The sequence below is a fragment of the Numenius arquata genome, chromosome 1, assembly GCF_964106895.1.
Source record: "Numenius arquata chromosome 1, bNumArq3.hap1.1, whole genome shotgun sequence".
In the NCBI taxonomy this organism is placed as follows: Eukaryota; Metazoa; Chordata; class Aves; order Charadriiformes; family Scolopacidae; genus Numenius; species Numenius arquata.
The window spans coordinates 126,828,238-126,846,345 of NC_133576.1; the positions used below are offsets into that span (position 1 = coordinate 126,828,238).

An 18,108-nucleotide genomic window follows, 5' to 3' on the forward strand; every position below is an offset into this window, starting at 1 on the left:
TTATTAATAACTCCATGTAGTCTCTACATCATCTAAAAGGGGAACAGTGAAGAAGGTATCCTCAAAACTGAGGTCAAGTAGGGTTAAGTCTGACACAGGAATTCTATACCCACATACCTTCTACTTAATTTTAGATTGAGGAATCAGGTGCAAAGTTGTATTTAATGATTTTTGCATGAATGTCAAACTTGCACAAGCACGTACAAACTATCTCAAAACACTGCTCTATACTTTTCTAGTGTCAGCAAACAGAAAAATGAATAAATAAATATATAAATCTGGGCACTCCATGCAATGAAAAGTATTTTACTGAGGGTTTTGCTTAACACAGCTAGCTTGGCTTGGTTTTCTATACTGGTTAGAGTGTAAAACGGTGGCAGCTGATACTTAAGGTGATGAATAGTTTTGAATTCTCTCATTGGACTTTTCACATATTTCCTGATTCTGTTTTCATTCATAACATGACGTATTGCTAGGGTCTTCCAAATAGTCTCAGATACTTAAGACAACTTTAGTTCTATTCTTTCATTTAATTCATCACTTCATTCTCATGTCTCATGAAATGAATAAAACATAGGTATAGGTGACAGACTGTATTTAGATGCCTTTTCTTCTTCTTACGCCTTTGTATTCCATTATGTGCATGTTCATTTACTCTTAAGGTTGCTGGGTCAGTGGAGATCCCTGGTACAAGGTGGGCGTTGCTTCTGCTGGGTGGACTGTGGGCCCTGTTCAGGCAGAATTCAGAAGATGGCAGAGTTTGGCAGGTAGAGCCAAAGCAGAGTGCTGGGACCTTGCAGCTTCTGCAGCAAGGTGCATGGCAGCCAGCAAGAGCAGAGTTTGCTACCAGTTCGCCACTGGGATGGCCAACAGCAGGGACCTACCGACAAGGACCCAGGGGGCAGGAGTTGAGTTGCTTACAAGTGTTTTCATCACCACTCCATCTGACCATCCATCTGCCAGTGTTTTTTCAAAAGCCAAACACTTATTTTAGTTTTGAACCTTTCAATCACTTGCAAAGCAACCACAGCAGAAGTCTGCAGACATTCAAACACAGAGCTGTCGTTGTCCTGCTAACTAAACCATTTCCTCGTCCTTGCATTTGTTGCTGTGTCTTTCAAATAAAATTAAAAGGTACATCTGTTTTACTCACGTTTCTCCTGCACAAAGAGATAGCCTTCCATTGTCCATTGACTTGGCGGCCTGTAATCCTGGTTGGCTGATTTCATTCTTTGCATGAGTCTCTCCACTTCCTGCCTAGTGCTTTCAAAGTTATTACGGGTCTAATACCCGGAAAAAGAAACAAACAAAAACCCCACATTATCTCATGCAAGTACTAAAACAACAATGAAGAAATAATTACTAATAATGCCAAGGAGACTGTATCAGACACCAACAGAAGCATTTGCCAGAGACATAAAAGAAAAAAAATCAGTAAAGAATAATACTCTTCATTGCTTTAGAAGCTTAGGAGTAACATCGTTATGAAGAATTCAACTTAAGCACACAAGTGTAAAGGAAACATAGAGAATAGTAATTTCTCTTTCTGCAGGTCACTAACCTCAGAAAGGAGGTGATTTCATCACCTACAGGTATGCTTACACAGGATTTTTCAGACAGACACAGGCTTTCTCTCTGTGTGCTGTAGGATACACAGACAGAAGCCAGGCTAAACTAGAAGCTGCTGACAGCATAGCCCTGAACCTGAAATAGTAAGTCCCACTGAACCACTTGAAGTACCATGCAGAAAAACCAGTTTGGGTTAACGCCAGGCTAATGTCTCTAGACAGCTGCAGTCTCTCCACACGTGGAAGAGACAAATGTACTATGTATCCGTATCTGCCGTAATACCACAGCTGCTGATACTCAGAACAGTCAGGTCATTGGCACTGTCATGAACATTTTTAAATAGGACTATGTAAACACCACACTCAAGTGTAACATAAATATGCTAGGTAAGAAACAGGTCACATGTGGCAGAACTGTGCCAAAAGCATGGAAGTACTGTGTCTGTCCTAAATATCACGTGTGTAACCAGCCATCTCGCCAAGCAAACAATTAGGTACAAAGGTGGGTTATTTGTATCTGCTAAGATCTACATGCATGTAAATGGACATTTTTTCCTATCGAATTCAGTGAGGCCAGGGTTTCCCACCACACATCTAGCATGGGGTAAGCAGAGAATAATTATTATGAGGTGCCAGAGGTTTGAGAGGTTGCTACTTATATACCAGATGTTGAACACTTTTGTTACTATCTATTAGAAAAGATTAAAGATTTTTGTAATGTTTCTGCAAAGTCATCTTACAGACCCTAGTCAGAAAGATACTCTCAGGACTTCATACACTGGTGCCTACTTTCCTTTTTTGGTGGGCCACTTATGGAGTTGTAAAGTAGTATAATAACATGCATATTAAATTTTCTTCTTGAAAACAAACATTATTATTAGAGAGGGAGGTAAAATTCTTCTCTGAACTTTTCAGATTATATCCTTAGAGTGACGCATCAGTTCAGACCAAACTTAACAGTGGTCATTTTGAGACCTTCAAGAGGGACATGCCATTGAAGGGAGGAATGTCCCCATTTTGAGAACTTATCTCTGTTTGTCTATTAAGTTTTTAATTACTACTTTTAAGCAACCAGGACTTTGAATCAAATTATAGAAAACAAAGCCAAATGCTCAAAGTACATCACTGGCCAGCTGAAACAGTGAAAGTGACAACAGGTGATATTAGGATATGGTGACCTGTTAAGAGTTGCTCATCTGCCACTACTCTGCTACTCCTATGGCTGTTAGTGCTCCTGCTTTAACCTGTAGGATAATTTCAAGAACAGAAACAGCAGTTCAGATCAACTAGATCTTAACACACAACGCAATGGAGAGGAGCACTTTTGACAGCTACAACAGACAGGCTGAACACTGTCCTCAGTCTGTCTTTCCCTTCATAAATTATTTCACTTCCATCTGAGGTTGGGTGATGCTCTGAGTGACAAGTCAGTAGATAACCCAGCTGGCAAAAGGAAGCTGTGGATCTACATCTGGGGACAGAATTCAAACTTCCTTGTAACAGCAGTGAATGATGTACTGTATCCCAGCATATCTTCAGGTATACGTTTCTCTGATGTATAACTATAATAAAACATAATATCATAATACATTGTTCCTTCTGCCTAGCTCAACATCTCCCTCTACCTTTGTAGCCTATTTACAACTTCAAGTTATACTTATATACTATTTAAGAAGAGACCAAGTATAACTATTTCTTAATTAACATTAAAATAAAAAAAATCTTTAACAAGTCTCTCTCTATAGATATGCGCGTAGAAGACACCAACATATTCTGACTTACAATGCCAGTTTTGGTCTGTGCTGTAGGCTCATGCTCCTCTCAGAACTTGCCATATTGAAGTAAATAAATCTCTGGACTGAAGCACATTTTCACCCTTTCACTGAAACTGCTGTGCAACAACACTGACCCCTTGTGCCTTTATCTAAAAGAGTCTTAGCAAACCAAAAGTAGCAAATACATAATTTGAAAGGACAAGGCGGCTGAGATGCTCTACAGACAGAGAACATTTGCATTTTGATATAAAAGGAAAAGATTAATTATCTAGGAGGTTTTGTCTTATTTCCCCAAGCAGTGTTTTAAATGGGATCGATCTATATCTGCATATGAATAACAGACATAAAAGGGGAGAGGGCTACGGAGGTGTGATGTACGTTTCATTGCAGCAAAACCTAGAATAGTGCAGTACTCCTAAGAATGCAGATCTACATTAACAGTGCTAAGCCAATGCTGTCTTCCAACTTTGAGCCAACATATGCCTCTCTAATAGCAAGATGCTACAGGGAAAATGTCGATGTTTTATTTTCCAGTAACCACCGGGAACAGCAGTTGAGCACAGTAAGGTGTTCTTGTACTCCCAGACCTGTTTCATATTCCCTAAGTTCAGTGGCCAAGGCACCATCCACAAAAGCTGATGTCAGATCTTCTAAACTGTCGTACTTTCTTTGACTCTAGTGGAGCTACAAAAATTTCTGTTGGGCTAGTATATTTTCTTGAGAGAATGAAATGAAAAAGAAATGGAGTCACCTCAAAAATACATCATTTGAAGTAAATGATAGAATGATAGAATTCCTTCACTCTTTTTTAATTCGTTCTGTACTTTGAAGTTATATAGTTATACTTTGTTATAAAGTTATACTTTGAAGAATATATATAGTTATACTTTGAACTCTGTACACAAATAATAGATCCATTCTTCTGATGGAACTTAGTGCTCGTGAGAGCTTCTCACCGTGGAGGAAGGCCCCACCGGTTCTCCAATGCTGCTTAAGTAAATCCAGAGTACAGCCCGAGAATGGCTTCCCAGGTGTGTTCTATATACAGCGGGAACTTAGAGGACAGCAGGATAAGCTTTCTGTGGCAATCTGTGATCTTAAAGAAACAAACTGCATCGTTGTATACCAGTTGGAGCATTTTTGGGACATCCACTCCAGATGATAGGCCCCACTCTCAAGGAAGCATTTACACATGTTTAAACCTATCTGGACTACTGTGTTTTCTAATAAAAACTTGGCTGCTGTCCTGCTTTTCTGGTTCTTGCTCCAAAAATTTTAACCTGGAAATCACAAATGAACTATCTGAAGATTAATTTTTCCAAAGTTATTTGTTGCCGAGAATCTTCATTGCATTAACCTTAACAAAAATAAATTTTGCCTATTCATATATTAATTTGATTTTAGCTTACTAAAACATTACAAGATTTAAAGTTCCAATAAAGTGCTATGAGTCTACTTTAATATCCTGAAATTAAATTAGCAAACAAAATGGTGTAAGTACAAATCATCCTTACGTTCTGCAAATTGAACTGCAGCTGCTGCTTGTATGGTGCAAACTCCTGAGCCAGTTCATATCCTTCATGGTAAAATGTAAATAATCCTTGAAGAAAGGCCAAGAGCTGAAAAGGTAAAATTGAGAAGCACTGTATTTTTTTAACATGTGCTCTTAACGCTATATAACACAAACATAACAAAACATACACTAACTTATAAGGAATAGATATTGCCTGTGATAGTGAAAAAATAGTTCTTAGCAACTGCTACACACTTTTTCTATTCGGGTGAATATTAGAAAGCAGTAACTAAGGACAGTTGATCTTCTATTAGTTTTCAGCAGCAAAATATGGCAAAATATCAGCAAAACACATTCTATGTCTTAGCTACTGGAACACTGTAAGGTTTCATTACTCATAATAGCAAACCTTTGCCGAGCAAGCAATCCGTGGTCAGGCCTTAAGAAAGAGAGGTGTTAAACAGGCTTGTGCATCATGAAGTTGTCATTTCCATAATAATTTAATTCACCCCTAGTCATTTTGTCCAGTATTCCAGCTGAAGTCTTCAATGGTGTGCATTTTCCAAGTTCATACTTTCAGAGTTCAAGGTTTTTTTCTTCAAAATATTTTTTCACTTTCTTCATAGTAATTGCTTGGGCTATGACCTATTTTCCACAAATGAGACTCTTGAAAGTATGTTTTGGACAGCTTAATGTAACACAAGAAATCCAGACTATTTCTTCCTGCTCTGAAAAAAACACAAACTCTATCTGGTATGTCTGTGACTGACTCCAACAGAACAGTTGAGGTTTGTACATATCCAGTTGAAAATTCTTTTTAAAGTTCACTTTAAAATAACATTTAAGTAGTAAAAAGCACAACTAGATTATCTGAATGCTTATTTTAGCTGTTGAATTAATGCATTCCTACCACCTATTAATTTTAAAAGCTTTCTAATTTATTCTGTTCTAAATTTAAAAAATGTTTTGACATTGCTGTAAGTGTTCTTACCTGCTATTAAATAACAAGCATTTAATTTTTTATTATGGACCATTTTCTTTGTATATATAATTCAGCTTACACACAACCAAGTAAAGAAAACAACAGAAAAAAGAGGTATTAACTTGGACATACAATAACAAAAGCTTTAACAGGACAGATTTATCCTAGTATATTGCAGCCATTGAAAAACTAATAATCTAAACTAAGTAACTGACTGTCCAGGCTGCCTTCTAACTCAGTAAATACCACAGGTATTCCAGAGCATAATTCTCTTTCCTTTTTCATACTTCTCTCTCAGGATGGGATGAATGATCCAATGGAAACATATATCTTTCTCCATCGACTATTGAAGTAGCCTATATTCAGGCAACAGAAATGCCATCGTTCATATATAATGCACTTTTCTTTGTGTTACCACTACCATGGATTATTGTAAGTGAAACTGCTTAAAAATGAGCTTTTACTGTGTTTATATTTTCTTTAAATTTACGCTCAACCTTACTTGAAGAAATGTAGTTAAATTTTTCTGCCTCCCTCTTTCCTATGGCTTGCTAAGAGACTGCAGTACTGAGGTAACACGTATACTTCAGGGAAATAGCTAAAATAGTATTTTGCAATTTTAGAGCCCCATCCATTCCAGCATCACGAGACATTCTACACCCTTTAACAAGCAAGCTTCCGCAGCTGGACAGATGAGAGATCAAGGACGCAGGTCTCTGGGTAGAGGAGCTAATATGATGACTTGCTGCTATCAGACTGAAGTCTTGCTCTCCCCTTCCCGTTTTTCCTCCCTTTCACCATTCAGCTTTGTCAGGATTCCCACACATCCTTGCGCCAGCTCTGGCATCACTCAGCCCTTCAGTGAGCATCCTGCCTCCAGGAGCCTGCTGGTTTGCTGCGTTAGTAAGTTAAAGCAGTTTGAGGTTAACAGACCATCAGTGCTGGTGCAAATAGAAGCGTGAAGGCATGTCTGGGATTGTTTTTTACTGGTATTGCAGGATCAGATGAAACGCTGGCCTCAGGCAGAGGTGGTGAAAGCCCATCACTGCCCACTATGTTGGTCACAGAGCATGAAGAACTGGGAAGATCTTTGGGCATAAAAGCCTCTTTTTGTGGGGCCTCTACAATGGGCATAAATTCCTGAACTGCATCCCACCACCAAACAAACAAAGGCAACACAGGCAAGTGAAGGGCTCCAGAGCTTGTGTAAATCATCTCAGCTTTACATGATCATCTGGTCCAGCTGAAATCATTTTCTCAGCTAAGGACCTGGCCCTGAAAATCTCTTAGTGGTTATTCAAGTGGTCCTGAGGAAGGTCTAAATACAACAATTTACCTTAAAAAGCTCCAATTATGTAAAGAGTTCTATAATTTTAAGGTTTATAATGTAATTCTAGAAAAGAAAGAAGACTAAACTTCCTTTTTTATGAATGAAGTATAAAATAAGTACAGAAATTGTAACTAGGACTCTGCTCTGGGTCCAGATGGGGAAATCTGTGCCCACAATCTAGATCCAGTAACTCATCAGCACTCCCAACTACAGCTCTTTAAGATACAGCAGCATAACTACTCCTGTGCTTACTCTTACTTGGTTAAATCAAAAGGACGTGGATTAACTTAACCTGTAAGTAGGAGCCTGCTGCTAAACCCACCCCTTTCACTGAAGGAGTAATATGAGCACTCCGCAAAACCGCAGCCAGACCAGAACGTTAGAGCACAACAAAATTGTAAAATAAAAAAACTAGTGGGAGAAAGTTTCAGTACGTCAGCTTATGCCTGAATTTTAAAGATCAGTTTAAAGGGCATTCAGGAGAATGTACTATGAACTGTTTAAATTTCAGCTTCAATACTTGAAGAAAACCATCTCCCAGTACACAAAACGCTTTTACAGAGTACATGGAAAAATACCGAGGAGAAAAATATCTAACACAAGATGGCAGCAACGCTGAATTTATCACAAAGTAAAAAAATAGGAGCAAAAAACCCTCAGAAAAATCTGAATGCATTTTTGTCAAAGTACTCCTCAGGTATTCTGGCAGTTGTGCATTGCAGAGGATCTGGCCTTGAGGGTCTCTTGATCAAATACTCTCTGAACACTTAGAAAAATAGGAATAAAAGAAAAGTAAAAATATGCTTATCTTATGCAAGTCCTAGACCAGCTTATTCAAGTTCTGTGTTGAAATAACTGACACTGAGGCTGGTATTTGCTTCTATGCACATGTCACCAGTGGGGGAAGAACAGGGATCAGAAAATGCCCCGTACCCAATGGGCCTGTGCTGCTGAGGCATCTTCATAATCATTTCCATCAGGACAGGTACAGCCATGGCATTGCATGCAGGAGATCTAAAATCCAGGGACTTTTGCCCCTAGGCCTACGGTCACAGTGGGGTTTTCTTGTTGCTGGTGTTACAAGTGGCACTGCTGCTAAAGGCAGGCTCATAATTTTAAAGAGATTTATTAAATAAAAAAAAAAAAATAATCAGATTTTCAGAATGTATTTTGAGGTGGTCTTCACATATAAAGAGGTGATTTGTTTCACCAAACTTCACATACAATGCCCGATGTGTTCCTATCAACAATTTTTTTATTTCAATAAGTGCCTTATAGTCACCTCAATCTGAGTATCTAATCAGTCACATCAACAAAAGGCGAGGTCTGAACTCCGTAATACAATGCTACTCACTACCCCAGCACCGCAAGGATTTCAACACAGAACCTGAAACAAAATCCAACTATTTCTTGAGACTTTATTTATTTTTATGTAGAGCTGGTGACCTCAAGACTGCCTGGTCATTTCATTCTCACAGGAAGAAGACTGTACTTCGGTTTCGGATAGGGGAGGAATTTAACCTTTGGCCTGCAGCACATCAGCCAGAAGTCCCTGTCTCCCTGGTTTCATTTTATTTATAAGGAGATAGCACTTATTCATCAGATTAAAGTGAATGTAGTCAATAACGTAGAAAATACAAGAAAGGGGAAATTGAGTTTAACATCCACAGTGAAGTCTCATGGAACTGCACGCAATTACAGGCAGGGTTTGTTGGTTGTTTTGGGTTTTTTTTCCTCTTTAAATAAACACTTCTGGGCTTGTCTGACATTTAATGGATCACCCCTCATATTTCAGGTAGTTTACTGCTTATGAACTCTGTGCCCTGATTTCTACAGGCCAAGAGACAAAGTGGAGCTCTAGGAAGGCATTTGTATTTCTCTTAACAAGCGTTACATCCTCAGAAAGCTGGGTTGGTTTGAACCAGCTTCTCTGGGTCCATGAGGGCAAGATTAGGATGAGAGATTATTGTCACTTACTTTGCTTTGTTGTTTAACTCCCTGTAGTTTTTAACACTAATTTGTCCTTGAGAAAAAGTTTAAATTCGTTGTCTGTATTAAAAGCTTTAGGTTTGGTTCTTTTGCTTGGAAAAAATCTAGATCTGGGAGGACCACAAACAGGCAGCCCTTAGTTACTCACACTAGTACACATTAGCGACTCCTTGAAACAAGATTGTCATGGTTTGGGCCGGACTGGCCACTGAGATGCAGAGAAATCCAGGACCTGAGAAGCAGTGCAAAAATGTACTCTAAATGTTATAATCCTCTACTCAGAATATGAGTCACTAGCACTAGCATTTTGTACCTTAAAATCTCTCCCCACTCTCCTCTAGAAAGGAACATAACTCCACTCTTACCAACTTCCACTGTCCTACTGTCCTAGGTGTAACCCACCTGGCAATTTTTCATAGGCTACTTCTCCCACTCTGCTTCCCATCAGACCATCCTTATCTTTTGGCATAGACAAACTGAAGATCTTACAAGGACCTCCAGCAGACCATTTGCTTTTCAAGTTTTATTCCCACGTCATGTACTTATCCTTCTTCCACATGGGCATCATAATTTCCTCCTTCCCTGAACTAACAGCCTTTCTTTTCTTTTGTTAAACTCTCTTTCAAAGAGTCTATTAGGAACACATCAGACTGAGAATTATATGGAGACGTGACACTGAGCTGATAAACCAGAGACATAAGCAGCACATGCACTAGAACGCCCCACAACCAGCAGAGCTCCTCAGAAGGGATGTCTCTATAGACGCACAACCAGGCATCTTTTAGCATCTGAACATCCGCAGAGCACACAAAGGAAAATCAATAATATGGCAATTCTTTTGACGTGTGATTTTAAAGTGTTAGGCTTTGTCCTTATCTACTTGCATCTAGGAGCACATGCTCATACTTCCAACATCACTTAGATAAACTATGCTTTTTTAGAAAGCCTGTTTTGAAGACTTTTTTATTTTCCTTTTTCTCATCTATTTGCTGATGTGTATTATAATTTACTTTGTATACTTTGCCTTATGGGTTTTCGTAAATGCTTTTATTCCAGCATGTTGTATGCAACAGACTAGAAACAAAAAAATTAAGAATTCTGAAAGTTCAAAATTTTGTAACTGATATTACAATTTAAGCTCCATTTATATTCAGATTGATTATGAAAAATTCACACCTGAAGCCAGAAGACACTGCCTGCAAGGGCTATAGTTACTCAGTCACCAGAGTATTTCCCATACCTTCCTCTAGAACATCAAGTATCGACCTGTGTGCAACAAACAGCATACTGGGCTAAAACGCCCACTGATCTGACACAGGATAGCAACTGATCCACTCAAAAGTAGATTTTACCTACTGGATATGTACACCTGGTGACAAAAATACCCAGGTCCACCAGACTGAGTTTACCAATAACCTCCCCTGACTGCTTGCTCAGTAGCAGCACTGATGAACTGATTAATTGCTCTTTCATTTTGGTAATTCATAGCTGCTGCTGTGATGGCTGACATAGTGTGGGGACAGCTCCTGGTCAAAAGGATAAAGCTCAGTATCTCCAGCTAAAATATATAAAATCAAATTTATTTTTCCTCTCTGTCTAGCACATAGGATGAAAGATGCCCTATTGTAACTATATGCAATTGCACAATAATATTTCCCAATGTACAGCCTTCTCAATGCAGAAAGTTTCTATTAAATTAAAGCAGCATAAAGTCTCCTATACCAGGGTCAGAGCTAGGTCAAAATTGCTAGATCTTTCCAGGATGTGAGAGTTTTGCAGAAGCAGACAGAGAGAGACACTCTGGATTAATCTGTGACAGGTAGAAAAATGTTCTTATTTAGGAATCTGAGCGAAGTTTTAGTTTCTAAGATTTGGCAGCTGTATGCCATAAAGATAGGATTTCTGTAAGTACTGCTTGCTGAATCCAGGTTCATTAGTTTGCATCAATGTCAAACATTCACTATACAATACATTCTCCTCTCATGGAAAGGAGGCGTCTGAGAAGCTCTTCTTGGTGACATTGGGTGTTAGAGATGTAATTCAACCTGTTTCACAGTCAAGAGTGCTGCTTCCATTAGTTACAGGGAAGCTGGAAGATGGTGTGGAGAGAGAAAAAGTCATACTTGTCATGTTCCTTTTTCACAGCTGGTGCTCTGCTGTGCTTACTATGTTTAATGGGAAGGGACAGATGACATCAGAAGTTCTCTCTCAAGGGCTACAGGTACTAACTAAATCAGGCAAGTGGCAAGCTAGTCCTGTATAACACGAACAGTAGTAATACTACTAATATGCCAAAGAAACATGCTGGCACATTGTATTGAAACAGCTTTTGGTACTGACTGACCCAAAAGACAGTTAGGGTTGGCAGCAGAAACAATCCAGGAGAAAATCCCAGATCTGAATACGGACTTTGAAACACAGCTTCTATCTTCCTCTTTTATGGTGTGTCAACATGTGCTTTCTTTTACGTGCAAAGTAAACTAAAGACAAATGACTCCACCAACAAAAACCCAAAACCTACCTATCCTACAGAAAATTTGTCTTTTCACTTTATTTCATGCATATTTCATTTATTTCATGAAAAACATAAGTGTACACTGCCTACATGGAATATTTAAATCCAAAAGCTGGCTCAAAACTTCAGCCATGAAACCATGGTATTAGGAAACATCCATTATGTGTTGCACAGACACAACATTACATGTTGTCCCATTAAAATGTTATGCACACTCCAAGTCACCAGACATTTCACCTCACAGTAGATATGATACTCTTACATAATCCTTTAATAAACATGGAAAGTGCCCAAGCCAAGATCTTAATGTCTGTCTATACACAAACAACCTGCAATCACAATTTAAAAAGGGAGCAAAAATTAGGTATTTTAAATTCAATTTTCAGCTTTAAATGCATGCATTCCACAGAATATAAAATAAAAAACTTACAGGTTCTACAAATTCAAATTTCTTTTTCTCTTGCACTTCTTGAATTTTAAAAACATATTCTAATGATGCTTCATAGAAGTTTTGATGTTCTCTGTCAATCTGTGTATCTGCCTAAAAGACAAAATGAAATACAGACAACATTAATTTACTCATCATGATCGCTTTAAAACCAGATTTTGTCCTTAACAAACAAATCTTCCATAAGATTACTTTACAAGCTTCATGGGGTTCAGTTTTCTTCCTGAAAATTAGATTACCTACTTAAAATAGCTAAGCACAAGTTTAAGAAGTTAACATTTTAGCCTCATGCCTTTTCCCTCCACTCCTTTTTGGGTTCCTCTTCCTTTTTGCACTTTAATATTCTAATTTTCAGGTGAGTCTGCAGGGAAACAAAGGAAGGTGGCAGCAGGAACTCTCTCGCTCGTATATGGCAAGTTCAGAAAAAGAAACGGAAGCAGGATAGGAATTAAGGAGGGACAAAAAGATACTTAATTCTATTGAAATGCTTGAGTACCACATGTAGTGAAAATCATATCTATTTCTCAGCTTCAAATACCTTCCCAAGAAGGTATTTTCTCTCTTAAATAGACTGTCTTTAACGACATCTTGCAACTTACTATTTCATAGTATGAGTCACATGCTGTTGAAATATAAACATATTTAAGTCCTTAACCTCATAAATCAATTATTTTTCATGCTTTAATTTTGAAATGCCAGAACTACAAGGCAATACTTGTCAGAAGTGCCTGAATAATACCACTTGACATGAAGATCCAGTACCAAAACAGTGTCTTCTGCCTAAACAGCTAAAGAATTAACTCTTATCAGCTGATAAAAAGGTTTTTATCCTCAATTTAAACAAGCCATGGGAGAGGGGCCTAACAGACAAGCAGTGTAGAATGTGGATAATGCTTAAAGAAGAAATACAGATTCCATTTTAACTCATTCTCCTTTGTAACAAATCATTTTCTCAAGCAAATCCCTTTTGGGCTGCATTAGTTAGGTTTTGGTCTTAGGTCAAAAAGAAATTGTATCAAGTATCGACAATGTAAGTAAGACCAGTTCAGCTATTTTTGACATATGCCAGTTAAAATATAGCAGTATTCTTCTGTATGTTCTCTAGTTCTATTCTGGCATTAAACATAACAAATATGGGGAAACTGGAAAAGCTGTCTTCCCTAGACAGCAAATGTTAAACGAGCAAACACATTGTAAAAGAGGTTTAGTACTTTTAAAAGTACAAATGCAAAATGTTGCTGTTTTCCTTCAGGCAGAACTTGGTCATCAATAGCACCATATATAATTAACATTGCTTTTTAAATCAAGGACATGCTACTATCATGATTTGGCTGCACAGACTCTTAACAATACTGATCCACTTCCCTAGCACAGTGCTCTAACACCACTTCAAAGCATGGTCCTCAGTGATATGGTCCAAATGATTCAGTACTAGTATTTCCCTCCCATGCATATAAAAAACTAATCATGAAATTAAGTACACAAACCAATATTATGAAGCAGAAATCAAGCACTCAAAATTCCAATAATCAAGTGCTTTACCACAGAATTAACTCTGCCATGTGCCATTCATGTAGTGCATTTGGCTACTGTTTTCTTTGATACTCTGTTAATAGTTTCACAATACAATAATAATTTCACAAAAAATATATCACAAAGGCAATGCTACATAGTTGAACAGAATCAGGTGCCACCACTCTGGGACAGGATACCAGGAAGCCCTTGCTCACGCAAGAGCCATCAATAAGCACTTGAGACAGACCTCGGCTTTCACATTTAATTGTAAGCAAATAATAGTATCCAGTTTTAGAAATTAGCTCTTTCAGGCTTTGACTCAGAAAAAGTATTTAAACACCTAATTAAATCCATCTCTATTCTGAACAGTATTTAAGCAGGCTGTAGTTGTAATGATACTTAGGACAACCAAGTGCTCACTGAAATGTGGATGGGTTTGTGAATTAAGGCCATAATCACCACTAGTGTACAGGGCTAAATCATCATTCTGTAGAAGCTTATGAATTTGTGTGAACACCAAGGATTCAGATTTGTAAGAACCATTTTGAAAGTGATTTTAAAGTTTCAAAAGCTGAAAGGATTTTCACATGTTTTTTCTATGACTTCAAACTGCATGTAAAAAATAAAAAGATTTGACAGATATGATTTTGAGTCTCTACTTGTACAGTATCTAGTTATAGTGAGCAATATTTTCATTGTTGTAAGATATCACTAAAACGTATACCAGAGCTTCACATAAGCTTGGAGACTGGAACTGTTGCTCTATATTTACGCCTGATTCTGGAACAGATCTCAGAGAATTAAATCAGGCGTTTATTAACTTTTTCACACCACTCAATCCTGACCATTTTCTGTTCCAGTGTAGACTTCTGTAGGCACTGGAAAGACAGTATTATGAAGTTTCATTTTGATGCTAAAGGGAAGAAAAGTCTAATCATCTACATAAATTGCACAAGCAGTCTCACAGGCTCAAAATACCCAACATATTTCAATTACATGCATATATGCAAACCACTCTCTATAGAATAAGTTCAGACCACCAAACTTTAGATGCCTAATTAAGGTGCTCTCTATTGCACTCAAGTGAGATATGTAAAATAGCCCAATACAGTACGAGAACTACTCCTTGCTCATCCCAGTACTCTTTAACCCACATAACATGATGAGGTACCAAGAAACCTCAACAATTCAAAGAAACAGTGGGTTAAAAAAGAAGTATTTTTCAGTGTGCCAGTAGCAGTTAAAAAATGGTATTTCCATCTCACTAAATGCCTGAGGTCAGCTTGAGGCAAGGACTTCCCTTCACTTGCATTGAGCACTAAAGCCCCAGCTGCCAGCATCACTTGGTTCTTTGCTCGTGCCCTGGTCCTGTGAACTCCATCCTGGATGTACGGGCTATAAATGGGGCTCACCCAAATCACTCTGGATGTGAGTCAACAGCTATCACTCCGATTTCCGGCCAGGAATTGGTGCTTGGCCTCATTTTATTTACGATACAGATACAGGCCAAACATCTTCCCAGTTGACGTTTTTGGTACAGATTTGCTATTGTTACCTTCAACATATGGTGGGCCTATGCTGCTGATTCAGCACACCTATAGCTGCATAAAAACCGGACCAGAAAGAAATGACAAATTATGCCCTAGATGCTTTACATGTGGGGTGTCCAGCAAAGGCAAAAACCTCAGCCTCAGTTACAAGATTTTTAAATCCAGAGATGTCACTTAAGGACACAGTGGAAAAATTTATTCCGGTTTTCCATTAGTTTATATACTTGAGCCAAATCCTTTATTATTCTACCACAGTTTATTAGATTCACAGTTGGTACTTTTCACTTCAGTTGCTTTTTTTAGACTGCAATTATTCTCATGTCTCAAGAGTAAAATACTTTATTTTTTTTATTTTATTTCTAGTCTGGAGTAAATTGGTGCTTAAATTCACTTTTCCACTTTTTGATAAGAAATTAATTAATTAATTTTTCTCAGCTGGTGCTTACTCTCTAACAGAACTGCTTCTTCATCAATACACAGGATATTTATGGAAAAGTAAAAGCTGTACATCTACAACTTTGACATGAAAGTGGAGCAATTAACCAGTCCTACATAACTAATGTCTTATCTAGACTGATTATTCTATAGACAGCAATGGCAAATCAGGATTATAAACATCATTAGAAATTTTGAATTGTTAAACCTCATTTAATTTGAATTATAGTATTACTGGTAAACATGAAAAAAAAATCCTGTGATTTGTGACTGAGTGATGGTCACACCTTCTGTGAAAACTCCATCTGCAAAGCAATCCCTGTGATTTAAGAGTGACTGTGACAAGAGTAATCCTATCAAAATAATTTTTAACTACTTCTGGCACAGATCCCAATGTGTCATTGATATCAAATTGCTGGTTTTTGCCTCAAAGACAAATCATAATTATTTCTACCAACATACTGAAAAGCCCTGGAATCCTCCTGTTAAACTAGCAGTCTTCACGTTTTTGTTTTGTGGGTTTTTGTTTGTTGTTTTTTTTGTTTTTTTTTTTTTTTTTAACAGAAAGGAATTAGCCATACAGACTCTTCAAGGCTGAAGTTGTGGATACAATTTCAGGGCATGATGCTGCAATCTCAGAATAAGGTGAAAAAGAAGAAAAAAGAAGACTAAAAAAAGCATCATTAAAGTGATCTCAGTTCAATCTCCCAGATTAAAATTTATGTGAAACAGAAACATAATTTCATAGAGTAATAAATTAAATAGCAAAAAAAGCAATTAATTATTTGACTTTCAAATATTCTACGTATACCTTATAAAAGTCACATTTTTATTGCAGTAATATAATTCTGTTGTTGCAATCAATAAACATTAGCTGTACTTGAAGTACACAAAGTTGGACATATAGAACATTGCCTTGTTAAAATATTTAACTCTTATTAGGGTCATATTAATCCCACACAAGAATTTATATTCACAACAAGCGTGACTACAAGAAATCACCAAAATTTCACATTAACAAAATAGAGTATGACTTGAAGAGAACCAGATTGTTATCATGATCTCTATGCAAATGTGAAACGGGGAAAGAGTGCGTTTGGTGCTTACATCTTGCAAATGAGATTCTTTTTTCTTTGCTGATAAATTTAAGTGCTTCTCTAGGATGGAATAATATTTTTCACTTTCCTTGTCAAACTTCTTCTTCCCATCCTGAAAAACAAAACATTGCCAAGTAAAGTAGTTGACTAAATTAAATATCAGAGCTAACAAATTAAAAGAAAGAAGAGGTACCAAAATATGTCTGGTTCTAAAGCCACTTTTATCGGTTCCAATGTTTTTAGGGTTTAATTCTGAATTGGGCCTGAAGATACTAAGAGGACTGATTCAATTATTAAATGCTATATTAAGCAGGATTTTTCCCATAAATAATAAACCCACATAGTTTCCCATAAAAAATATATATGAGGTTTTATGTACGTGGCATCTTGCTAAGCAGACATTTAATGCAAAATAATACTCAAGATTCAAGATGTATCTACCTGTCACACTACTTTTGCTGAATAAAAACACTGTGGAAGAGGTAGGCGAGTATTACAAATTTGATGACGATACAGGCCTATCCTTTGCATTTAAGACTAATATGCTTATTTTCCACCCACACTCTTAGAATATGAGGATGATGGAAAAGTATATACATGGTTGCAAAACGAAATTGGTTCCAAAAGTCTGTTTCCAATAATATTTTTACATGTCTGAATATTTAAGCTTGTCTCATTTAAAAGAGTTATCCTGCCTTTTTCCTTTCCTACTCCTCTTAAGTTTTTCCCATTATGCGCAGACAATCCTTACATTTCTACTGTACAACTTCTTCAATAGATAATAGAAAAGAAAGCTACTCTTATGAGTAAATTAAGAAACATCTTATTTTCTGTAACCTAATTTAGAATTTGTACTTCATTTTTTAAAAAATCAATTATTCTGAAATTTAAATCTGAAATTTAAGAAAAAGCTTTCTAAAAAGTTTTTCCATCTTTCAAAAAGTACCAAATTTCGGGGGCTAGGAGAAGAAATCATTAATTATTAATTATAAAAATATAATTTTTAATTAAAAAATTGTATCTCCTCTAATTAAGAGCAACACTCTGCCAGTGACTTTTACATTCTTAGGTAAGTCCTAATGATTTTTTCTAATGATTAACAAGTTGAATGTTTGAGAAAACAAAGAAAACTCAAGACGACCAGTCCTACCTACACATGTGCAAAAGCTATTAATGCTGAAAAAACTAATTATTGGACATAATGCAGTAACACCAGCTGATCTGCCATGTCTCTTTTCCTGACCCCTATCTCCCTAGAAATTGTTATATACAAAACCAAATAACTTGCCTGCACTGTGGTACCGCCCTGTTTTTCTTTGTCATATTATGGGAAAGTCAGGTCAGACAGAGAAATAAGAAACAGAAGAACTGAATTCCATGAATGAAAACTT

At 37.1% G+C, this 18,108-nt stretch overlaps 1 protein-coding gene across 1 annotated transcript in view; it reads right to left on the reverse strand.

The window, feature by feature from the left end:
* The window catches only part of ARHGAP42 (Rho GTPase activating protein 42), a 157,344-nt gene that overhangs the window by 34,428 nt on the left and 104,808 nt on the right, over positions 1–18,108 (reverse strand). The window contains exons 5-8 of the mRNA XM_074144890.1: positions 16,728–16,829; positions 12,103–12,213; positions 4,858–4,962; positions 1,154–1,283 (exon numbers count right to left, since the gene is read on the reverse strand). Coding sequence (XP_074000991.1) covers positions 1,154–1,283; positions 4,858–4,962; positions 12,103–12,213; positions 16,728–16,829 — 448 coding nt within the window. The remainder of the gene's footprint in view (positions 1–1,153; positions 1,284–4,857; positions 4,963–12,102; positions 12,214–16,727; positions 16,830–18,108) is intronic.